Raw genomic sequence first — 25,379 nt, forward strand, 5'->3', positions numbered from 1 at the left:
TCAATACTTAGAAAATGTTTCTATGCATTTTAATTTTACATTTCATCTCTATCGTGATCAGGACCCTGTGGTGTGCACTGTGTATAACTGGAATTGGATTATTATTATTACATGTGTTGAGGTACATTGAAAAGCTGGACTTACATACTGTTCTTGCAGGTCACACTGAGGCAGTACAAGAAAAGCTTCCCTCTGTGGAGCATGCATTTGCAGAAGGAATAGCAGTGATATCAATCAATGAGAACATCACAACCAAAACATATGATTGCAAACTCATGAGCAGTAGGGAGTCAAAAATAGAGAACACACCCTAACTGAAGAACCTGGCCCTTTTAGAAGGACATATCTTAGCTGAATTCTTGATGTGGAATTTGATTGAGTTCCAGTGGTGAACTAGAACTCTGGCCTTTTTTTCAGGTTAGATTCTCTCCATTTATCAGTTAGGCATAATGGAAAAGTGATCCAATTTTTCTCCTTCATTATTCACCCATCTTCAGTTCTGCAGTGGTGAAGAGGGCTGTGTCTGCTCCTACGTCTAATCCTGTATTCCTCATCCCAACCAAACCCACCCTTTCTTGTTCCAATTGAGATATATTATTACAACCATCTGGATTAGTTCCCGATTTTATTCAATGTAGATAAAAGTGCAAAAAAACCATTAAATTGCACTGCCTGAATGGACAACATTATTTGACAATCATTCCCATTGTAGCCTCAGATCGAACTGGGCATGAAACAGTACATGGCACCATTTTAGCAGGCACAGTACTTTATTTAACTGGGTTGCCAGTTTCTTCAGTGTTGTTTGAAATTCTAATACAGGATCATTATATCCCACAACAAATTCTCAATTTTAAAACCAAAGCATAACCAGAGGATAATTATCCAGAGAATCCTGATGAAGGGTGCTGGAAAAGACTGTTTACTCTTTTCCATAGATGCTGCCCGGCCTGCTGAGTTTCTCCAGCATTTTGTGTGCATTGCAGTGGATAATTATGTTACTTTAAATTCCTTGAAAAGAACCCAAATGTGATGATGAATTACAGAGTATATAATCGGCACTGTGGAATGAATGCCACCCAAAGGATATAGCTGTTGTTTAGAAACTGCTGATAAAAGTGAATCCAGGATAAAAAATGTGGCAAGGGTATCTTTTTAACTGTAGGGTAAGGGCTGCAGAAAGAAGAAGGAACTGCTGTCTACCTGAATTAGAAAATCACTTCAATATTGGCATGACAGTCAACATCTCAGTTTGAGAAGTATTTTCTTCAGAACAAGAGCCACTGATGTATTCTAAGCTTGAACTTTTTAGAAAAGGATTGCAATAGAAATCAAAAAATAGAAACTGATCTAGTGAATACAGTAAAGAAGGCGAGGTAAGTTCCATGATCTTCTAAAACCTACTTGCTTTATTCTTGCGTGATTTACAGCAGTTGAATGGACTATTGTGAAGAGACTCGTTTTGCCAGTAGCTATAACCTAGTTATTAATGTGTTTAAAATCCGGGCCCAACAGAAGTCATACTTTGCACCACCAGGCTATCCTGCAACACCCATTAGGCACAGCCGCCGCCTCTGGGCCTCCACGACCTCGCCGAGAGGCTGCCGGGATGGCGGCGCCCGTGGCTCCGCTGCTGGGTTTACTGAGGAGGCCGAGAGTCTTGTTTACGGCACCGGGGAGAGCTGATACCCGCGTCTGGAGCCGACGGAAAAGCGGCGGGAGCGTTTTGCAGCTTCACCAGCGAGGCCTTTTCAAGGACGTGTTCCCGGCGACAGGCGGGCTGCAGCAACTGCTCTCCGCCGGCGCGCAGAGCGTGTACTGCGGCTTCGACCCCACAGCCGACAGCCTGCACGTCGGCAACCTGCTGGCTCTCGTCGGGCTGCTGCACCTCCAGCGAGCCGGCCACCGCGTCCTGCCGCTGCTGGGGGGAGCCACGGCTCGGCTGGGCGACCCCAGCGGCCGCAGCAGCGAGCGAGAGGCGGTGAGCGCGGACAAGGTGCGGGAGAACGCCCGGAGCATCCGGGAGGGGATCCTCGGCGTCTTCCGCAACCACCGCGCCTGCTTCTGCAGCGATGCCGAGGCCGCATCCTTGGGCCCAGTCAGCGTGGTCAACAACTCGGACTGGTATGAGGGCAAGGAAGTGGTGGATTTCATCGACACCGTAGGGAGGCACTTTCGTATGGGCACCATGCTGAGCAGGCACAGTGTGCAGTCCCGCCTTAAGAGCCCCGAGGGGATGAGCTTAACCGAGTTCACTTACCAAATGTTCCAAGCGTACGATTTTTATTACTTAAATCAACACCATGGCTGTAGGATTCAGCTGGGAGGGATGGATCAACTCGGCAACATTATGTCCGGATACGAATTCATTAGCAAGTAAAGCTCTTGTTTACCCCCTTTGTTTTCCATTGCAAGTGTCTAGATGTTTATATGCATTTATTTTCTGCTGGTACTTTTATTGAAAAGAAAACTTGTGAATCCTTAGGGTGACTGGACAGGACGTCTATGGCATCATGGTACCACTTGTAACCAGTGCATCAGGAGACAAACTGGGGAAAACTGCAGGAAATGCGCTATGGTTAAACAGAAACAAGACTTCGCCCTTTGAACTCTATCAGTACTTTGTCAGGCAGCCGGATTCACATGTGGAAAGGTAATTTGTTTCTCTCTGAAATTCTGGGAGGTTTTAAAAATACGTATAAAGTACAACACCAGTATGAAGGTAAGTGGAGGGGCAGGTAGCGTAGAGGAGGCAGGGAGTCTGCAGAAGTACAGTACTTAGCAGACCCCCTGCCCCTAGGTTAGGAGAATGGGCAAAGAAGCGGTTGATGGAATATAGTGTATTGGTAGAAGGAATAAAAGCATAGTGTTTTTTAAAAGGGAAAGTGACTTCAGGAATCAGAGTTTGCAAGTGGATTTGGGAGTACTAGTGCAGAATTCCCTAAAGATGAGTCAAGAGTAATGAAGGCAAATGCAAAGTTAACATTCATTTCCAGAGAACTAGAAGATAAAATCAAGGATGTAATGCTGAGGCTTTATAAGTCATTGGTCAGACCACGTTTGGAGTACTAGGAGCAGTTTTAGGCTCCATATCTAAGAAAGGATGTGTTGACATTGGAGGAGGTTTATGAGAATAATCCTGGGAATTAAAGGGTTAATGTATGAGGAGTGTTTAATGGCCCTAGGTCAGTACATGCTGGAATTGAGAAGAGTGAGGGAGGATCTTATTGAAACCTGCCAGATATTGAAAGGCCTAGATAGACAAGACATGGAGAGAAGTGGCACAGTCTAGGACCAAATGGCACAGTCAGAGAATAGAAGGACGTGCTTTTAGAATGGGGATAACGAGGAATTACTTTAGCCAGAGGGTAGTGAATCTATGGAATTCATTGCCATGGAAGGCTGTGGAGGCCAATTCATTCAATGTATTTAAAGAAGAGTTCATAGGTTCTTGATTTAGCAAGGGAGTCAAAGATTATGGGAGAAAGCAGGAGAATAAGGTTGAGAGGGAAAATAATCAGCCATGATGGAATGACAGAGCACACCTAAAATATTGATGACCTAAATTTGCTCCCTTGGCATGGTCTTATTAATCAAGAAGTTGTAGGAATTTGTCTTGAAAGTTGGGTTTAAAAGATTGGTTAGAGTACAGTGGTTCTTTTTTTTTACATTTCCTTTCATACTTTTAAGTAACATTTACTTTATTAATTAACATGGAACATGCAAACTTTTTCATTACACCTGTGCACATGTACTTTTGCAAATTGGTTGCTAATGTTTCAAAACAACAGTATTCAGTAAAATGTAGACCCCCCCCCGCAACATTTTTAAAAAAAGTCTGTTTTAAAAAAAATGTCCGTCGTTGGCTTCTGTAATTTCTGTTTTCTCAAATCCTCAGTAATCTCTGTGTTGAAAGAGCCATTCCTTATTTCAGAAGTATTTACAATTAAAAAAATTGCTTTGGTGCTCAGTCTCTACTTGGACAGTGGTTATTTCCGGTTTGAAACATGGTACTATTACCTCATTTTATTTTTTTGTATGTTTTAATAATTCTTTGGAAACAAAATTACAACATTTTTTCATCTCTGTTTTGTGTGGTCATTAGCAAATGAAGAACATTAATTTGTGCAGAGGAGAGAGTGAGGGGAATTGATGGCTCATGGCTGATTTTCCCAGAGCTTCCAAATGTAATTAATCTCCTGATTTCTTTTCCCTCTTGTTTCTTGTCTTCAACAGAAATAACAAAAAATCATGACCCTTATCCTTTGTAATTTCCTACCATAAATACCGTATGAGACTTGCCATCATTGGTGGTGTAATGGATAACATTGCTTTTGGATAAAACAATAAGGCGTAGTTTTATTATGATGCATACTTCTATCTTTTGGTTTGACTATATTTTTCTTTAGATATCTGAAACTTTATACCTTTATCCCACTTCCTGAGATTGAAAGCATCATGGTCAATCACAACATAGATCCAGGAAAGCGAATTGCTCAAAAACGACTAGCAGCAGAAGTCACAAAATTGGTCCATGGAAAAGAAGGATTAGAATCTGCCAAAAGGTGAGTACTAAAGATCTGTTGTCCAAATTCCTAGGAAGCGATATTTAGCTATATTTGTATTCCTTTATCATTATCACTTGTACCGAGATATGGTTTAAAAAAAAATCTTTTAAATTATGATCATGTCATACATAAATACTTCAAGATAGTAGAAAAAAATGCAGAATATTGTGTTACAGTTGCAGATAAAGTGCAGTGCAGGTAGACAAATAAAGTGGCAGTGCCATGTTGGGGCATATTGGGAGATCAAGAGCGTGAGCAGTCCATTGAAGAGTCTGGTAACAGTGGAATAGAAGCTCTCTCTAAGTCTAGTGATAAATGTTCTCAAGCCTCAGTGACCGACAGAAGGACACCTACAGAAGTGGAAAAACAACAATATTCTGGGCCCTTAAAACATTTAATGAACAGAAGCAAAAATAAAGACAGTCTAGAAGCTGATCTGGCCAAAGGGCATAAAGACTGTAAAACTGGAGGCAAGAGGAAAGTCTGTATGAACAGATACAATGGAGGTGTAGCATGGATTTAGCATAATGCTATCTCAACATGAAGAATTAAATTACCCTGGGAGCTGACACAAACTGGAGCTATATTCCCTGGAGTATAGAAAAGTGAAGGGTGATTGAAGATTTTAAGATAGTAGTAAGAATTATAGAAAACAGGGAGAAATTATTTCCATTGAAACGTTGAGAGCTGTCATAACCTTTAGAAGTAAAGTTAGTTATTGCATGATTATGCAGAAATACTGCTGCAGATAGTAATTGATAGCAAGTCAATTGATACTTTTTTATTTAAGATTGATTGACAGATTTTTGTAAAACAGCAGTGTTGAAGAATTTAGGGAAAAGTTTAGTCACAGAGTAGCCATGATCATGAGTGGCTCTATAGCTACTCCTGTTTGTATGGACACATTAGACATGTGATGGTGGCATCAATTCTGTCCTGGTCCACCCACATTGATGTCACAGTCAAGAAAGCCCTGTAATCACACGAAGCTAAAGAAATTTGCCATGCCCCGTAGACTTTTATCGATGCACCATAGAAAGTATTCTAACTGGATGCATAATGGCTTGGTATGGCAATTGCTCTGCATGTGACTGAAGAAGCTATAGAGTTGTGGACAGAGCTCAGCACTTCACAGGAGCCAGCCCCCTATAGATTCTGTCTATGCTTCTTGCTGCCTCATTAAAGGAGCTGGTACAATCAAAGATCCCACCCCACCCCAGACATTCTCTCTTCTCCCCTCTCCCGTTGAGCAGAAGATTTTAAAAAAAGCCTGAAAGCATGCATCTCCAGGCTCACGGAGAGCTTCTACCCCACCTTTATCAGACACTTGAACATTTTCGTGTATGATAAAATGGACCCTTGACCTCATAATCTACCTCTCTATGATCTCACATGTTTACTTGCACTGTACTTTATCTGTAGCTTTTATACTTCATTTTACATTTCTCTTCCTTTAGTTTGTTCTAACTCGAGGCACTGTATAATTTGACCTGCACAAACAGTATGCAAGAGAAACTTTTCACTGTATCTTGGTACATGTGACAATAATAAACCAATTCCAATACAAGCATTCTTCCTCAGGAATAATGGTTGACCTCAATGCCAACTTGGAAGATTTGCAATATAAAATAATTTCCTGATACCTTTTTAATTATGTTGTGCTTTACTGTTAAGTTGATGTTTTAGGCAATATTTTCAGAAACTTATTTCCAAATGTACTACCATCCTCTGGTGACATTAGGAGGATTGGCCAGAAGTTTTATTATAAGTGGGGATCAAAAGTCTTTCCTGAATTACCTCATTAGCTTCTCCAAGTGTTCTGTATTTTCCATAGAGTGCTTAGCAAAATATTTTTATTGCATTAATTTATAAACTATTCCATTTAACATGCTGTGGAATAATTTGTCAGTTTTTCTCATTTTATATATACTGCTCGATAATGCATAATTATATTTCTTTATAGAATTGTTTGTTTGTCTCGTGGTAACAATCAGTTTTCAGAATCCAGGGAAACCATGAAGATGTTTTCAATATGGGATATTGGGCATCCCCTGAGCAAACAGTAACTTGATTTAACTGTTTGGTAGTTCAGCAGGTTGGGAGAAATTTTGTTTAATAAAGTGTAGCTGTCAGTCTTAAACTTTGTGACTTTTCTCTTCAATTCAGCTGACCAAATTCTAGTCTGGTATTTTACTGCCAATTATGTTCAGTTCTATTGTTTTTCCTTTCAGATGTACGAATGTGCTCTATCATAACAGTGTGGATGCTCTGGAGACCATGTCGGATGAAGAACTAAAAGAATTGTTTAAAGAAGCATCATTCTCTGAGAATCTGCTTGAGCCAGGTACAACAGTGCTGGATCTTTGTCGCAAAGCCAACGCTATTCCAGATGGCCCCAGAGGGTATGTCTCCAACACTGAACTTTTTACAGATCAGGTGGCAAACACTTGTCAGGAGTTGTTAAGACAAAGTGGTTCTCAATCTTTCTTTATGTCAAAGACCAAAACCACTAGCAAGAGGTCCGTGGACCCCTGGTTGGGAACCCCTTCACTAAGGAAAACAACATAGCATGACTCCATCATTTATTCTTTCCAACCTTGGTAGTGTCATGCATTTTGACAGCTCAGCTCTGTATTAGCCCATTAGGGATTCTTTCTTTAAAATACTGTATAATCCTGTTGTTTCTGTCTCTACTACACTGTTTTAGATTGTGATTTTATTTTTGACCATTTACAGTACTGTGCATAAGTCTTAGGCACATGTATATAGTTAGAGTGCCTAAGACTTTTGTATACTACTGTTGTAATTTGAATTCATTTTGTCTTGCATCCTTCACATACATGAGGGGTAAAAATCTTTTAAGTTGCATCTCCATCTGAATCTGCAATGTGAAAATTATAGTAATTTGTAATAAATAGTGTATACAGTAAGATGTATAACAGAACAGTCAATATAGCTTAGAAATTCAATTGTGTCAACGTGACTTAATCAGTCTTGATGACCTATTGGAAGAAGCTGTCCCGGAGCTTGTAGGTATTGGCTTTTATTCTGTGGTACCTTTTCCCAGATAGTAGCAGCTGGATCAGTTTGTGGCTGAGGTGACTCAGGTCCCCAATGATCCTTCAAGTCCTTTATCCTGTTGCTGTAAATGTCCTGAATAGTGGGAAGTTCACATCTATAGATGCACTGGGCTGTCCTCACCACTCTTTGCAGAGTCCTGCGATTGAGGGAAGTACAATTCCCACACCAGGCAGTGATGCAGCCAGTCAGGATGCTCTCAATTGTGCCCCTGTAGAAAGTTCTTAGGATTTGGGGCCCATACCAAACTTGCTCAACCGTCTGAGGTGAAAGAGGTGCTGTTGTGCCTTTTCCACCACACAGCCGGTATGCGCAGACCTCATGAGATCCTCAGTGATGTGTATGCAGAGGAACTTAAAACTGTTCACCCTCTCAACCCCAGATTCATTGATGTCAATAGGGGTTAGCCTGCCTCCATTCCTCCTGTAGTCTACAACCAGCTCCTTTGGGGGGGGGGGGGGGGTGATAGATGGTAGAGAAGTGTCAGGAGTGGGGGTGGTGGGGGGGATGGTCGGTGTGTAGACCAACCCTGAAACGCCTGGCAAGGTCTTCTGATTCCAAGCATTTGGTTTATTGATCATTACAGAATGTCTCTCTGTTGCTTTCTGCTCCCTCTCCCTGCCCTCTTCACACTCTCCACAATAGAGGCCCGTATCAGAATGAGGTTTAACATCGCTCACATGTGTCATGAAAATTGTTTGTTTTTGCAGCAGCAGCAGTGCACTGCAATACATAAAATTACTACAGTAATGTGCAAAGTCTCAAGGCACCCTGGATGTATGTATGTGCCTAAGACTTTTGTGCAGTACTTTATATATTTTAGTAATATTTCATTAAAATGGTTAAATTATCATGGCCCATTCAGAAATTCCCATTGCCCTCAGTATCTTGTTTTTACTTGTGGCCCCTACAAAATCTGGCAAGGCCCAAGTTGAGAACCATCCAATCCCTAAATGGACATTGAAGCTTTGGACACTACCTCACTTTTTTTAATATACAGTATTTTCTGTTTTTGCACATTTTTAAAAAATCTATTCAATATAGGTAATTGATTTACTTATCTTATTATTCTTTTCTCTCTCTGCTAGATTATATATTGCATAGAACTGCTGCTGCAAATTTCACGTCACATGCCAGTGATAATAAACCTGATTCTGATTTATCGGAAACTTATCAGAAACTTTATGATGAAAGGTCAAACTAGGTTTTAAAAAAAAACAACTTAAGCTCATAAATTGATCAAGTGCTACAGTTCTCTATAAAATGATTAGTTTGAATGGGAATGGTTAGCAACGTCAGTGCCAATCTTTCTAAATGCTCTGCTCTAGATTTGAGTTTGATAACAAGTTTTGTTAACAGTACTCTTGTGAACAATAGTTTTAAGTAGAAGTTGGTTGATTGAGGAGCAATCATTTCGAAAATCCAAGCTACATTGAAGTTTTGTTTCTTCCATTCTAGGTACCAGATGATCATGGATGGTGGGATTTGGATTAATCACTTACGAGTGACGAAACCAGAACAAGTGCTGGTTTTAAAGCAACATATTCTGACAAATGGACTGTCATTGCTAAGAGTCGGAAAGAAAAATTATCATATTGTGAAATGGCTCAATCTGATAACTTAGTCGCTGAAGTTCATGGTTGTTATATTGTCATTGTTATAAGTGGTATGCAGAATGAAACATTTGGTGCTGTATGTTTTCCGCACTGAGGTAAATGTGAGTAAGCAACAGAGACCTGAAGATGCAAACTTGATCGCAATGTGCTAAATTAGAATAATGCTAGAGTGCTTCTGAGTCAGGGTTATACAGTAAAGTTAGATTTGTATATTAGTTACTAATTGACATCTTTAATCAAGTTGTAAAATAAACCTTAAAATTGAATTCTCTGAATGGGTGGTGGCACTGATTTAGAATTGGAAAACATACTTTCTCAAACTTGTGTATTTGTGAAATCAGTTCTTGGGATTACATACAGCCATGTACTAAATGCATCCACTGTACTATGTACAGACATTTATTCTCACTGAGTGAGGGAGGTAATCAAAATAACTTATGTCCATCTACATGAAATGTTATTTGTATAAAATTTGCACAGCGTTGAGAAGAGTACCTCTGTATAGCAGTTAAATATAAAATGAATTAAAAGGTACAATTTTTAATTTCACATTTGGATTTATTTTGTGCTGAAATTACAAATATCTGGGGAGGAAATGGATAAAGGAAAAGGCATAGTGGTTAATGAGAAATTGTTTTAGACTACTGAAAGAAACAAGCTGAAACCACTGAAAGAGAAAGGATTGGGTACTGTAAATCCCAAACACTATTCTGATGTCCTGCTTCAGAAGGATTAAAGCTATATACCACAGTCGGGTGGCTCTTGGTGGAAAAAGCACTTCGGAGTATCCAACGGGCTTGAACACCTTGTAGCAACTGAAGCCTGGGAGTCAATAGGTCATAAGTACCATTTGAGAAGACCACCATTATTGGGTGTTTTGAGAAGCTCTGGCAACACTTCTGTTAATACTGTTATTTTGAGATTAATCTGATGGAGAAAATGGTGTGGATTAGGTGGCTGGCAGTCCAGTAGGTCAACAAAGTTCGTAACAGTAGAAATAAGTTAGCATCTTTTAAGAGCAAGAGTAGGCCATCTGGCCTGTCAAGCCTGTTCCGCCATTCAATAAGATCATCTCCACCTACCTGCATTTTCCCCATAACCCTTAATTCCCCTACAATGCAGAAATCTATCCAACCTTTTCTTAAATACATTTACTGAGGTAGCCTCCAATGCTTCATTGGGCAGAGAATTCCACAGATTCACAACTCTTTGGAAAAAGTAGTTACTCTTCATCTCCGTCTTAAATTTACTCCTCCAAATCTTGAGGCTATGTCCCCTAGTTCTAGTCTCTTCCAGCAGTGAAAACAACTTTCCTGCCTCTCTTATCTATCCCCTTCATAATTTTATGTTTCTATAAGATTTCCTCTCACACTTCTGAATGCCATCAGGTACAGTCCCAGGTGACTCAATCTTTCCTCATAGTCTAACGCCTCATTTCTGGAATCAACCTGGTGAACCTCCTCTGCACCACCTCCAAAGCCAGTATAGCCTTCCTCAGGTAAGGAGACCAGAACTGCACGCAGTACTCCAGGTGTGGCCTCACCAGTACCCTGTACAGTTGCATCTTAACCTCCCTGCTCTTAGCCTGCTGCATCTGCAAGCCAGCCTGTTGTGAATCATGCACAAGCACTCCCAAGTCCCTCTGCACAGCAACAGGTTGCAATTTTTTTTTACAAATTAATTAATAATCTGATGTTCCATTTTTCCTTCCAAAGTGGATGTCCTTGCATTTACCAACATGGTACTGCATTGTCTGCCAGACCCTTGCTCCCTCACTTAAACTATCTATATCTCTGCAGACTCTCTGTATCCTCTGCACAATTTGCTTTTCCACTCAATTTAGTGTCATCAGCAAACTTGGGCCCCTCTTCCAGATCTTTATATCATGAACAGTTGTGGGCCCAGTGCCAACTCCTGCAACACACCACTCACCACTGATTGCCAACCAGAGAAACACCCATGTACCTCAACTCTCTGCTTTCTTTTAGTTAACCAATTCTCCATCCATGCTAATACATCACCCCCATCCTGATCTTATGGGTAAGTCAGTAGGTCATGGAGAGCATGTGCCAGAATGTCCATAATGGATCCAGTTTGTTTAGTGCCCTCCTTTCCATCACTAACTCAAAAGAGTCCAGGTTGTAGCCAAGGATGGATGCAGCCTTTCTGATGAGTTTATTTAGGCTTTTAGTATCACCAGCACCGATGCTGCTCCCCTAACAGCAAAAAACTGCACTTGCTACAACAGACTGGTAAAAATCTCTTAACATCCTGCTGCACACATTAAAGGATCTCAGCTTCCTTAGAAAATAGAGACTGCTCATCCCTTTCTTGTAAACAGCTATGGAGCTGGTTTTCCAGTCAAGCCTGTTGTCAATGTGAACACCCTAGTATTTGTCTCTATCGTGAAAACAGACAAATCTTCATCATCCCTGATGAAGATGGTGGAGTTTGTCATCAAAACATTGGTTATAATCAATACCTGTACCCAGCTGGAAGCCCAGGAAACATTTGTTCATCATGTACGCTTGGAAAGCATTAGATCATTTTTCAGACAAAACATTTGTTTAAATATCTGCTATTTCTTTATTCCCATTGGAAAATTTCTCCATCTGCCTGGAAGGGATCCACATATGCTCCTCTTTATTTGTATATGGAGGAATTTAAGGTTGGGGGATATATGGGAGGCAGGGTTTAAGGGTCGGCACAACATTGTGGGCCGAAGGGCCTGTACTGTGCTGTACTATGTTCTACGTTCTATGTTGTTCTCTATACCCAAGGAGTTCAACAGAGTATTGCTATATGTCTTGCTGATTTACTTTTCTATTCTGTTTTTTATTTATCAATTTCTTGGTTATCCTCTTCTGAAATGTAAAATTGTTCCCAATTCTTAGACTTGCGTTATTTTCCTGGCATCTTTTAAGTGACTTCCTTGGATTTAATAGTGGTACCCGGCCATGTTACTAGGAATGCAGGAATGCCGCACCGCCGGAACTTGGCAAGACGGATTATCGGAGTTCTGCGTTCCGCGTTCCCTCCAGCGGAACCACTCAGAAATCAGGCTTTGTTGACGTAACGTGAGGGCTTGATGGGAGATGTAGTTTAATGCTTTTATCTGAGCGGGTTTGAAATAAAATGCCCATCATGCCGTGCGTGATTCGCCTGTCCCGCTTTGTGGATGCGTCCGCGCATGCGTTCTGGTGCTGCTGCCCGGACGGCGGCCTGGTGCTTCTCCTTGAGCGGTGTTGCCGGAGATGGAGGTGCATTGAAGGCTTGGCAAGTAACGGTCATTCGACGAGGGTCGTGACAGTCTCGCAAGCAGCAAGGATTTGGTCGGGGCGTTTTGTCTACCGCAGTGATGGAGGCGCTTATTCCGGTCATTAACAAGCTGCAGGAAGTGTTTAACACGGTGGGAGCGGATATCATCCAACTGCCGCAGATCGTGGTAGTGGGGACACAGGTACCAAGTAACGGCCGTGGGGTTCATCACTCACACCGAGACCGGCGACGCCGGCAGAAATCATCCACACGACTAACCTGCCCTTTCCCCTTAGATATTTTCGGCAATTTTAACATGTCACCTTTACAACTTCAATTTGTTTTGATTTCTGTACAAGTTTCTACATTTATTTATTGCTCTTGCAGCAGCTGTCCTGCATAACCGGTCCGATAGCATACAGACCACCCCAAAGCTCAGCGGGGGGGTGGGGAATTTATAAGAACAGCCCAATTAAGGAGAAGTTGCAGGAGTGGAGACGAAATTGGACATCGGATTTCAGAGACTGGTGCGCTTACTAGATATTAGAACATATGGTTAAAGGTTCTTTCTTTTCATAATGTGATTTAAAGGGAGTCAAAGTTCGAAAGAGAGTAACAGAGAATAATGGCTGTGCCAGTAGGAAAGCAGTATTGGAAAGATGATTGATAGGGGAGTGTGCGATAAAGAAAAAGCTGCAGGATTTTTGGCTTTGATTTTATGGAATGTTGGTGGTGGAAAACAGCCAGCAGCAATCACAGTTGTGTACAGAAGCAAGTGACAGAATTAAGAGATGGCTTAGAACATAGTATAGATGGAAGTGGTTTTGAGTTTAATAGTTTAGAAGATGTGCACTTTGGAGCACACTTCAAAAAATCGGACACGGTAATTGACTTTAAGCAGTCTAAGAGGGTTTCCCAATGAGAAGGGAGTAATATTTATATTGGGGATCAAAATATACCAGAAGGAAATTGTCATTTAGAGTAGATAGAAAAGTTAAGGTGAAGAGAAGTAATGGAAAAATAACACAGGGCACTGTTTCCTGAGTAGTAAGATATTCCTTACCTATAGATTGCATTAAATGAAGATCCTATTTGTTAAAGAAACTGGATTTGAAGAATTGAATATTCTTAAACACTGAAAGAAGAGGAATCCTTTGTTTTCTAGTTATTGGGTGGGAACAATGGTGTTAAGATTGAGATTGGCCATCTCTAATTGCCCAAATTTGGTTTGCACAAGGATTTTTCCCATTCTTAATGTGATGGTGCTACCATCGTCAGAATGTTATTAATTAAATTGAGTCTTTCAAACCTTTTGAACTAAATCTTCTAAAGTCATGAAAGGACTGAGGAGAGCTTGGAAGTGATACTCCTTCAACAATGCTTTCATTGTTTTCCTAAGTTGTGTGAGGGAGGAAGGTATCCTTGAAGTTAGTTGTTAATTTGCTACAGTTTATGCTATGTATCAGCTTTAACACACATGATAGTATGAAAATTGAAAAGGATTGGCTGGTGGATAGGAATAGTTGGGGTGCATCCAGAAGATTGCTTTGCCCTAGACACCATTGTGTTTATTTAGCTGTGTGTACCAGTAAATTATGATCAGTCTCTAATAATAGTGATTTGAGCTTTGACTGATTTCAGGAGGTTAGTGGATCAGTTTAGTTTCATTTACACCAGAGTGCTATGAATCAATCAGATTTATTATCACTGAAATATGTTATGAATTTCATTTTGTTGCAGCAGTACAATGCAAGACATAAAAAATTACCATAAGGTAGAAAAATAAATAAATACTGCAAAGGAGGAATAGTGAGATTGTGCTCATGAACCAATCAGAATCTGATGACGGGGCAGAAGTTGTTCCTAAAATGTTGAGTGTGAGTCTTTGTCTCCCTTTTTGGTGGTAACGAGAGAGGGCATGACCTAGACAGTGAGGGTCTTTAATGATAGATTCTGCTTTCTTGAGGCATTGCCTTTTGAAGATGCCCTCGATGGTGTGAAGGGTTGTGTCCATGATGGAGCTTGCTGTGACTGCAAACCTCTGCACTACCTCTTGATCCTGCGTATTGGTGTTTCCATACAAGGCTGAGATGCAATCAGTCAAAATGCCTTCTACCAGACATCTACAGAAATTTGCTAGTCTCTGGTAGCATATCAAATTTTCTTAGACTCCTAATGAAGTAGTCGGTGGTGTGGCGCCTTTGTGATTGCATCAATATGTTGGGCCCAGGATAGATCCTTTTGAGATGTTGATCTGTAGGAACTTGAAGCTGCTCACCCTTTCCTCTAATGACCTCTCAGTGAAGATCTTCCCCTTCTTGACTGCAGCAATCAGTTCACTGATGTTGAGTAGATGGTTGTTGTTGTTACAAACCAGCTGAGATACCTCATTCCTGTGTGCCTCCTCATTGCCATTGAGATTTTGCCAATAACTATGTTGTTATTGGTGAATTTACAGATGTTGAGCTGTGCCCAACTGCACAGTCATGTGTAGAAAGAGTAAAGAAATGGTCTAAGCACACATGCTTGAGGTGTGCCCATGTTGATTGTCAGCAAGAAGGAAATATTATTATAGATCACACTGACTATGGTCTCCAGTGAAGAAGTGAAGGATCCAGTTGCAGAGGGAGATGGGCCCAGGCTTTGAAGCTTATTGAATAGCACTGAAGGGATGATGGCATTGAACTGTGAGCTGTAATCCATAAACAGCAGCCTGGCACGGGTATTGCTGTTGTTTTGGTAGGCAAACTGCAGCGGGTCCATGTCCCTGTTCAGGCAAAAGTTAATTCTAGCTATGAGCAACCTTTCGAAGCACTTCATAATAGTAAATGTGAGCGCTACTGGGCACTATCCTGGTCTTCTTGGACACGGGTATGAAACAGGTAGGATCTTATGATTGTAGCAGTCAGAATTTGAAGATGTTTTTGAACCCTCCAGCCAGTTCGTTGGCACAGGTTTTCAGTACGCCAGTGGGGTCTGACAACTTGCGAGGGTTCACCCGCTTGAAGGATGTTCTGATGTCTGCCTCCAATCAGAGGGTCACTTGATGTGGTGGTGATTTGCACAGGTGTAGTTTATTCTCCCCTTCAAAGTGTGAATAAAAGGCATAGAGGTCTTTGCAATGGGGTTCACTGGCCTTTAAACTGTTAGGTTTCACGTAGGAAGTAACGGCATGCACATCCTGTTAGAGCTGCTGTGCATCAAGTTATATCTCTAATTTCACAAGGAATTGCTCTTTCACTCTCATGCTGGCCTTTAGGTCATAATTGGATCACTGATCTTAAATACCACAGATCTAGCCCTCAGTAGACTGCAGGTCTCCTGGTTCATCCAAGGCTCTGGTTTGGGTATGTTTGGTATGTTCTTGAAAGCACACACTCAACTAATCAGGTCTTGAGGATGTTGGTTTAATACTGACAATTTTATTCAGATCCTAAGATGAATCCCTAAAAGTGGTCCAGTCCACTGATTCAAAGTAGTCCAGTAAATGCTCCTCCACCTTTCTCATCCATACCTTTGCAGTGCTCATTCCCTCTCTATATGCTAGGTGATATCCTTTACTGGTCATTAGGTTTCCATTTGGTGGTAGATGATTTCCTACAACATCTAAGACATAAATGTTAGCGGTCATTTATTTGTCCAGCTGTAGAAGTTGTTGGCTTCCTTCTGTGGAGAATCATTGTTAAATAAGATAGTGGAGTGAAATGTGGAATTTTCAGGGAACAGCCCCAACCCTTAACCTTGGGAAAAGTCATTATCATTTCACTTTCCAGAAGAACATTTCATTGATATTGCAGTATAGTGAACTTGAATAATAAATTGAAATACGGTGTTGTGCTTGGGGAAAAGCTGGGAGATAGTAAATAGTTAGACTAAATTTGTCCTGTAACAAGAAGTTTACAGGCTCATAAGTGTACTGGAACAGCACTGCTCAAAGCATAGAAATCTCTAGTGTGCAGGTCCTTGAGTTTATTGATGGAATGTTAATGGGTAGGAATGGAGTAACTTGTACATGGTCCCATATCACTGAGCAGTGGAAGTTGAAAACTATTATTCATTTATGAGGGAAGGCTAAGGTAATGTTATTCATACAGGATGCAATCTTGGGATGGAGAAGTACTTTCCTGAGTATCAGCTTTAAGTTTGCCTCATTACCATCATCAGGAAGTGGTGAATATGCACTCTTTGGGGAAGTGGGGGTGGAGAGAGGTGTGCTTGATTTGGGATGAATAAGGGACATTTTTGCATAATATTAAGCCTGACTCTTAATGACTTTCTAGATACAATATTCTTCAAATAATTCTGGGTCAGATCAGGCATAGAAACTACTTGGGTTCAGGTTAAGTGGGTATTTTCCCTTACTGGATCCCTTGATTTAGGATTCTCCCTTGCCATAGCAGCTCTTGAGTCAATAATGACTTCTTCTGTGGTTCTGATTTAAAATAACCCGTCTCATTCTTTTTGTTTCATTTACAACTTCTCATGGTTGCTTACAAACTCCTTCTCCGACGTTGACCATCTAACCAATGGAGAACAATCAGCATTATTGTCCTTTCTTTCAGTTGGTGCCCTTGGCCATCTTCTAATTCTCACCTACATGCAGCTTTGTCTCTTACCTCAAATTGTTACCTTAACACTTGTCAGAGGCAAAATGTAAGAAGCTATTAGTATAAAGATGTTATAGTAGAACACCTATTTTTGGGGGGGGTAAATAGTCAAGATAAGCAAGCCCGTGGAGGTCGGCCAGTGAGAACAGCAGGAGGAGTTTAAAAGCGAACAGAGTTGAAAAGGTGACGGTTATTTCTTCAACAATTTGAATGGGGCACAACTGCGCAAGCGTGTGGAGGTCGGCCAGTGAGAACAGGAAGAGTTTAAAAGGAAGATTTACAGAGCAGGCATCAGAGTAGAGGGAGACAGAGTAGGAAAGCTTTGGCTCAACGGGGCTTCGGCGATAAAGGGTCGAGGCCAGGTAGGTTATCAGTTTAAAATAAAGATAGAGCATGTGTGTGAGACCGGTTTTCTGTGCTCAGTGTCAGGTGTGGGAGGTCCTAGAGCCTCTCAGACGACCACATCTGCACTAGGTGTGTCAAGCTGCAACTCCTCAGAGACCATGTTAGGGAACTGGAACTACAGCTCGATGACCTTCTTCTGTTCAGGGAGAGTGAGGAGGTGATAGAGAGGAGCTATAGGCAGGAAGGACCACAGGAGACAGAGAAGTGGGTAACAGACAGGAGAGGGAAGGGCAAGAAGCAGGTACTAGAGAGTACCCCAGTGGCTGTCCTCCTTAACAATAAGTATTCCTGCTTGAGTACTGTTGAGGGGGACGGCCTACCCAGGGGAAGCAACAGTGGTCATGTCTCTGGCACAGAGTCTGGCCCTGTGGTTCAGAAAGGTATGGAAAAGAAGATGGCAGCAGTGATAGGGGACTCTGTAGTTAGGGGGTCAGATAGGTAGTTCTGTAGATGCAGGAAAGAAACCTGGATGGCAGTTTGCTTCCCAGGTCCAGGGTCCAGAACGCTTCTGATCGTGTCCACGATATCGTGAAGTGGGAAGGAGAACAGCCAGAGGTCATGGTACATATTGTTACCAGGGACATGGGTAGGAAAAGAGAGGAGGTCCTGTAAAAAGACTATAGGGAGTTAGGAAAGAAGTTGAGAAGCAGGACCTCAAAGGTAGTAATCTCGGGATTACTGCCTGTGCCACGTGACAGTGAGTTTAAGAATAGAATGAGGTGGTGGATAAATGTGTGGCTGAGGTATTGGAGCAGGGGGCAGGGATTCAGATTTCTGGATCATTGGGACTTCTTCTGGGACAGATGTGACCTGTACAAAAAGGACGGGTTGCACTTGAATCCCAGAGGGACCAGTATCCTAGTGGGAAGGTTTGCTAAGGTTATTGGGGAGAGTTTAAACTAGAATTGCTGGGGGATGGGAACCAAACTGAAGTAATGGAGGAAAGGGAGGTTGGCTCACAAATAGAGAAAGTTTGGAGACAGTGTGAAAGGGAGGATAGGCAGGTGATAGAGAAGGGGCACACTCAGTCCGATGGTTTGAGATATGTCTATTTTAGTGCAAGGAGTATCATGAATAAAGCGGATGAGCTTAGAGTGTGGATCAGCACTTGGGACTATGATGTTGTGGCCATTACAGAGACTTGGGTGGTGCAGGGGCAGGAACGACTACTTCAAGTGCTAGGCTTTAGATGTTTCAGAAAGGACAGGGAGGGAGGCAAAAAGGGTGGAGGCGTGGCACTGCTGATCAGAGATAGTGTCACGGCTGCAGAAAAGGAGGAAGTCATGGAAGGGTTGTCTACGGAGTCTCTGTGGGTGTAAGTTAGGAGTAGGAAGGGGTCAATAACTCAACTGGGTGTTTTTTATAGACCACCCAATATTAACAGGGACTTCGGGGAACAGATAGGGAGACAGATTCTGGAAAGGAGTAATAATAACAGGGTTGTTATGGTGGGAGATTTTAATTTCCCAAATATTGATTGGCATCTCCCTAGAGTGAGGGGTTTAGATGGGGTAGAGTTTGTTAGGTGTGTTCAGGAAGGTTTCTTGACATAATAAGTTGATAAGCCTACAAGAGGAGAGGCTGTACTTGATCTGATATTGGGAAATGAACCTGGTCAGGTGTCAGATCTCTCAGTGGGAGAGCGTTTTGGGGATAGTAATCATAATTCTATCTCCTTTACCATAGCATTGGAGATGGATAGGAACAGACAAGTTAGGGAAACGTTTAATTGGAGTAAGGAGAATTATGTGAGGCTATTAGGCAGGAAATTAGAAGCATTAGTTGGAAACAGATGTTTTTGGGGAAATGTACAGCAGAAATGTGGCAGATGTTCAGGAGATATTTGCATGGGGTTCTGAGTAGGTACATCCCATGAAACCTGGAAAGGATGGTAGGGTACAAGATCCGTGGTGCAGAATGGCTATTGTAAATCCAGTCAAGAAGAAAAGAGCTTACGAAAGGTTCAAAAAACTAGGTAATTATATGAATATAGAAGATTATAAGGCGAGCAGGAAGGAGCTTAAGAATGAAATTAGGAGAGCCAGAAAGGGCCATGAGAAGCCCTTGGCGGACAGGATTAAGGAAAACCCCAAGGCATTCTACAAGTATGTGAAGAGCAAGAGGATAAGATGTGAGAGAATAGGACCAAATAAGTGTGACAATGGAAAAGTGTGTATGGGACTGGAGGAAATAGCAGAGGTACTTAATACTTTGCTTCAGTATTCACTACAGAAAAGGATCTTGACGAGTGTAGGGATGACATGCAGTGGCCTGAAAAGCTTGAGAATGTAGATATTAAGAAAGAGGATGTGCTGGAGCTTTTGGAAAGCATGAAGTTGGATAAGTCACCGGGACCAGACGGGATGTACCCCAGGCTACTGTTGGAAGTGAGGGAAGAGATTGCTGAGCCTCTGGCAATGATCTTTGCATCATAAATGAGGATGGGAGAGGTTCCAGAGGATTGGAGGGTTGCTGATGTTGTTCCCTTATTCAAGAAAGGAAGTAGGGATAGTCCAGGAAATTATAGACCAGGGAGTCTTACTTCAGTGGTTGGTAAGTTGATGGAGAAGATCCTGAGAGACAAGATTTATGAGCATTTTGAGAGGAATAATATGATTAGGAATAGGATCTGCTTTGTCAAAGGCAGATTATGCCTGACGAGTATGATTGAATTTTTTGAGGATGTGACTAAGCACATTGATGAAGTAGAGCCATAGGTGTAGTGTATATAGATTTCAGCAAGGCATTTGATAAGGTACCCCATGCAAGGCTTATTGAGAAAGTAAAGAGGCATGGGATCCAAGGGGACATTGCTTTGTGGATCTAGAACTGGCTTGCCCACAGAAGGAAAAGTGTTGTAGATGGGTTATATTCTGCATGGAGGCTGGTGACCAGTGGTATACCTCAATGATCTGTTCTGAGACCCCAACTCTTTGTGATTTTTTGAATATAAATGACCTCGATGAGGAAGTGGAGGGATGGGTTAGTAAAGTTGCAGATGACACAAAGGTTGGAGGTGTTGTGGATAGAGTGGAGGGCTGTCAGAGGTTACTACGGGACATTGATAGGATGCAAAACTGGGCTGAGAAGTGGCAGATGGAGTTCAACCCAGATAAATGTGAGATGGTTCATGTGGGTAGGTCAAATACGATGGCAGAATATAGTATTAATGGTAAGACTTGGCAGTGTGGAGGATCAGAGGGATCTTGGGGTCCAAGTCCATAGGACATTGAAAGCTGCTACACAGGTTGACTCTGTGGTTAAGAAGGCATACGGTGCATTGGCCTTCATCAATCATGGGATTGAGTTTTAAGAGCCGAGAGGTAATGTTGCAGTTATATACGACCCTGGTTAGACCCCACTTGGGGTACTGTGCTCAGTTCTAGTTGCCTCACTATAGGAAGGACGTGGAAACCATAGAAAGGGTGCAGAGGAGATTTACAAGGATGTTGTCTGGATTAGGGAGCGTGTCTTATGAGAATAGGTTGAGTGAACTCAGCCTTTTCTCTTTGGAGCGACGGAGGATGAGAGATAACTTGATAGAGGTGTACAAGGTAAAGAGAGGCATTGATTGTGTGGATAGTCAGAGGCTGAAATGGCTTGCACGAGAGGGCATAGTTTTAAGGTGCTTCGAAGTAGGTAGGAGATATCAGGGTTAAGTTTTTAAACACAGAGTAGTGATTGCATGGAATGGGGTGACGGTGATGGAGGCGAAAATGATAGTGTCTTTTTAAGAGACTCCTGGATGGCTACATGGAGCTTAGCAAAATAAAGGGCTATGGGTAAAGCCTGGGTAGTTCTAAGGTAGCAGCTTTGTGGGCCGAAGGGCCTGTATTGTGCTGTATGTTTTCTATGTTTCTATAATCTGGCCACAGGCTAGAAAGGAAGGAAAAATATCGGACATTCATTAGAGTTCATTTTTTAGATAAAGTGTACAGATTGATAGACTTCCAGAAGGGTTTTGACGAAGTGCTGCTTCTATTATCATTGTCAAATAAAAATGATCTAGGAACTAAGGGAGGGGATAGAAAATTGGTTGTTTAGGACAAAACTGAAATTAAGCATAAATACTACTATTTTCTGGTTGGCAAGATATCACAGTTGTCACAGGAATTTGATCTGAGATTCAATGGCCTGGATGAAGACTCAATGTATGGTTAATCACTATGAATTTAGTAAGATGGATAAGAAAGTAAGTTGTAGAACGGACATAAAGAGACTACAAGGGGATTTCATGAAAAGGCTGGGATGTAGGTATCTAACAGAATATTATTTGTTCTAGAGGGACTAAGTTTAAATAGAGTTGAGGTTATGCTCCATTTCGATAGGGAATTGGCAAAACCATATCTGAAATGTGTACAATATTAATCCTTTTATTTATGGAAGACTCTTGATATCTTGAAGCAGTTTAGGGAAGGCTTATTGGATGAATATCTGGAATGAGTGGATTAGATTCTGAGGAAAGGTTGAACTAGCTAGGCTGGTGTCCTATGACTTTAGAGATGTGACAGTTGTCTTGGTTAGGAATTATATTGTCCTGTTGAACTTTGCAAGGTTAGAATTAGAGACGATGGTTCCTTATGTGGGAGAATCTGGAACTAGTTACTGCCAGTGCAGGTTGGAGAGTTGCAAGTCTTTGGAATCCTTTACCTCAAAGAGTGATAGGCTTAGCGGTTATTAAGAAATTGAGTGAAAGATAGCTGTGAAAGCAAAGTTGAGTTTGCATCTGAGTAGGTAGCAAGGTGGAAATGACTGGACAACCTCTTTTTTTTAAATGTATTCACAAAATTCTGGAAGAACTCAGCGGGCCAGGCAACATCTATGGAAAAAAGTACAGTCAATGTTTTGGGCTGAAATGCTTTAGCAGGTATGGATAAAAAAGTTGAAGCTGAGATTTTAAATAGTGGAGAGAGGGGAGAGAGAAACACAAGGTGATAGGTGAAACCTGGAGGGGGAGGGATGAAGAAAAGAGCTGGGAAGTTGATTGATGAAAGAGACAGAAGGACGTGGAAGAAAGGAAAAGCCGGGGGTGGGGGGAGCTCCAGAGGGAGGCAATGGGTGGGCAAGGCGATAAGGTGAGAGAGGGTAAAAAAGGATGGGAAATGGTGAAGGAGGGAGGGTGGAGGCCATTACTGGAAGTTTGAGAAACTAATGTTTATGCCATCATGTTGGAGGTTACCCAAACAGAATATAAGATGTTGTTCCTCCAGCCTAAGTGTGGTCTCATCATGACAGTAGAGGAGGCAGTGGATGGGCATATCGGAATGGGAAGTGGAATTAAAATGGGTGGCCTCAGTGAAATCTTCTTCATCTACTAAAAGATAAACCCAACATAATCTTCGTTGCCTAAGCCAGCATTAAGGCCTAATTAAAAACTATTGTTAAAGAAATTGTTGCTATATGGTCAAAGGTGTTTCAAGCCAAAATGTTCTAGCTTATTGTGCTACTGTATAATGACTAATTAAATATTTTTGTATGCCTGTATAGTTGCCACATTTGTATAGCTACATTATTGCCATTTTAATAGCCACATCTAGTCCTGTTTTCATTTCATAATTGTAATTGCTTGAAATTTTTGGAATTTAATTAAGTTCTGCTAGTCTGAGAATGATTTCAATATGTAATCCAGTGCAAGATATTCCACTTTCAGTTGTTAATATTTGGGATTACATTTGTGATTTTTGTTTTCCTTTTGTGAGGTCTTGTAATTTTGTAACCTCACCATTTTATAATGCTTGTGTATGACTTTAATAATGGGATCTTTCTATTTCAAAATGAAATAGAACAGGGTGTAACAGAGTGTAGTGGGTTGCTGGTGTCTCATTTTCACATGCTAGTATATGATATAGTGGAGAGGCAGGTCAAACATCCATCTTGCCATCCTGTTCTCCCCATATTGTCCTAACTTTTAAAAGGATCTCCATCTTATAATGATTTTAGGGTACTGTGGACTCTGCTCCTTGCAATATTTCTGCCATTTGAATCCACGTGGTAGGCTCATTCAGAAAGTCAGAAGGCATGGGATCCAGGGAAGTTTGGCCAGGTGGATTCAGAATTGGCTTGCCTGCAGAAGGCAAAGGGTCGTGGTGGAGGGAGTACATTTAGATTGGAGGGTTCTGACTAGTGGTGTCCCACAAGGATCTGTTTCTGGACCTCTACTTTTCGTGATTTTTATTAACAACCTGGATGTGGGGGTAGAAGGGTGGGTTGGCAAGTTTGCAGACAACACAAAGGTTGGTGGTGTTGTAGATGGTGTACAGGATTGTCGAAGATTGCAGAGAGACATTGAAGTGGGCTGAGAAGTGGCAGATGGAGTTCAACCCGGAGAAGTGTGACGTGGTACACTTTGGAAGGACAAACTCCAAGGCAGAGTACAAAGTAAATGGCAGGATACTTGGTAGTGTGGAGGAGCAGAGGGATGTGGGGGTACATGTCCACAGATCCCTGAAGTTGCCTCACAGGTAGATAGGGTGGTTAATAAAGCATATGGGGTGTTAGCTTTGATAAGTTGAGGGATAGAGTTTAAGAGTCACGAAGTAATGATGCAGCTCTATAAAACTCTGGTTAGGCCACACTTGGAGTACTGTGCCCAGTTCTGGTCGCCTCACTATTGGAAGGATGTGAAAGCATTGGAAAGGCTACAAAGATTTACTAGGATGCTGCCTGGTTTAGAGAATATGCATTATGATCAGAGATTAAGGGAGCTAGGGCTTTACTCTTCGGAGAGAAAGCAGGTACAGGGTTCTGAGTTGGATGATCAGCCATGATCATACTGAATGGCGGTGCAGGCTGGAAGGGCCAAATGGCCTACTCCTGCACCTATTTTCTATGTTTGGTGACAATAAAGTAAGGTAAAGATTCTAGCATGAATAAAACAATAGCTGATTGACAGGGGGCAAAGAGTGGGAATAAAGGAAGCCTTTTCTGATTGGCTTCCATTGACTTGTGATGGTCCACAGGTGTCTGAGTTGGGACCAATTCTTTTTACATTATATGTTGATGTTTTTTGGATGTTGGAATTGATGGCTTAGTTGCAAAGTTTGTAGGTGATATGAAGATAGGTGGAGGGGCAGGTAGTTCAAGGAAATAGGGAGGCTATAGAAGGACTTAGATTAAGAGAATGAGCAAAGAAGTGGCAGATGGAATGCTGTGTATGGTCATGTACTTTGAAAGAAGAAATGAAAGGATAGCCTATTTTCCAGATGGAGAGAAAATACAAAAATGTGAGGTGTAAATGGGTTTGGGAGTCCTTGTGCAGGATTTCGCAAAGGTTAATTTGCAAGTTGAGTCAGTGATGAGGAAGGCAAATACAATGTTATCATTCATTTCAAGAGGACTGGACTATAAAATCAACTATGTAATGTTGAGACATTATAAAGCACTGGTGAGGCCTCACTTTGAGTATTGTGTGCAGTTTTGGGGTCCCTTGTCTTTGAAAGGATTTGCTGAAACTGGAGAGGGTTCAAAGGAGGTTCATAAAAATTAGTCTGGGATTAAATGGTTTGTCAAATGAAGGGTGTTTGATGGTTCTGGACCTGTATTCTCTGGAATTCTAAAGAATGAGGGGTGACCTCATTGAAACCTATTGTGATAGATTGGATGTGGAAATGATGTTTCCTGTAGTTTCAGTGTCACTAGAGGACACAGTCTCCAAATAGTGGGCTTTCCTTTTAGAACAGAGATGAAGATAAATTTCTTTAGCCAGAGAGTGCTGAATCTGTGGAATGCGTTGCTGCAGACAGCTGGGGAGGCAAAGTCTTTATGCATATTTAAGGCAGACTAATAGATTCTTGCGTGGTCACGGCATGAAGGGATACAGGGGTAGGAGGAGGAGGCAGATTGAGGCT

The 25,379-nt window shown here is 41.6% G+C and overlaps 2 protein-coding genes across 6 annotated transcripts in view; both read left to right on the top strand.

The window, feature by feature from the left end:
• Positions 1-798: 798 nt before the first annotated feature.
• Positions 799-9,811, top strand: yars2 (tyrosyl-tRNA synthetase 2, mitochondrial). 3 transcript variants are annotated; one of them, XM_059978007.1, is made up of 5 exons: positions 799-2,124; positions 2,486-2,653; positions 4,410-4,565; positions 6,800-6,970; positions 9,105-9,811. In XM_059978007.1, the coding sequence occupies exons 1-5, from the start codon at positions 1,490-1,492 to the stop codon at positions 9,268-9,270; spliced, it is 1,296 nt and encodes a 431-aa protein (XP_059833990.1). In that variant the 5' UTR covers positions 799-1,489; the 3' UTR covers positions 9,271-9,811. The 3 variants fall into 3 exon arrangements, with proteins under 3 accessions (XP_059833990.1, XP_059833989.1, XP_059833987.1); XM_059978006.1 differs by having other exon boundaries at positions 799-2,376; positions 6,800-6,912; positions 9,105-9,248; XM_059978004.1 differs by having other exon boundaries at positions 803-2,376.
• A 2,644-nt stretch (positions 9,812-12,455) lies between these two features.
• The window catches only part of dnm1l (dynamin 1-like), a 51,803-nt gene continuing 38,879 nt past the window's right edge, over positions 12,456-25,379 (top strand). For all 3 annotated transcript variants that reach the window (XR_009513669.1, XM_059978008.1, XM_059978009.1), the window contains exon 1: positions 12,456-12,722. Coding sequence is in view for 2 of the 3 variants with exons in the window: in XM_059978008.1 (XP_059833991.1) it covers positions 12,621-12,722 (102 nt within the window). In the remaining variant the exon portion in view is untranslated. The remainder of the gene's footprint in view (positions 12,723-25,379) is intronic.

Source organism: Hypanus sabinus, chromosome 8, assembly GCF_030144855.1.
Source record: "Hypanus sabinus isolate sHypSab1 chromosome 8, sHypSab1.hap1, whole genome shotgun sequence".
Classification (NCBI taxonomy): domain Eukaryota; kingdom Metazoa; phylum Chordata; class Chondrichthyes; order Myliobatiformes; family Dasyatidae; genus Hypanus; species Hypanus sabinus.

What these genes read in the sequence shown, in the direction of transcription:
- yars2 (XM_059978004.1), top strand. Translation starts at nt 1,490, where the DNA reads ATGTGTTTAAAATCCGGGCCCAACAGAAGTCATACTTTGCACCACCAG. An exon ending in CCGGATTCACATGTGGAAAG is followed by an intron (nt 2,654 to 4,409) that starts GTAATTTGTTTC and finishes ATTTTTCTTTAG; the next exon opens with ATATCTGAAACTTTATACCT. An exon ending in GGATTAGAATCTGCCAAAAG is followed by an intron (nt 4,566 to 6,799) that starts GTGAGTACTAAA and finishes TTTTCCTTTCAG; the next exon opens with ATGTACGAATGTGCTCTATC.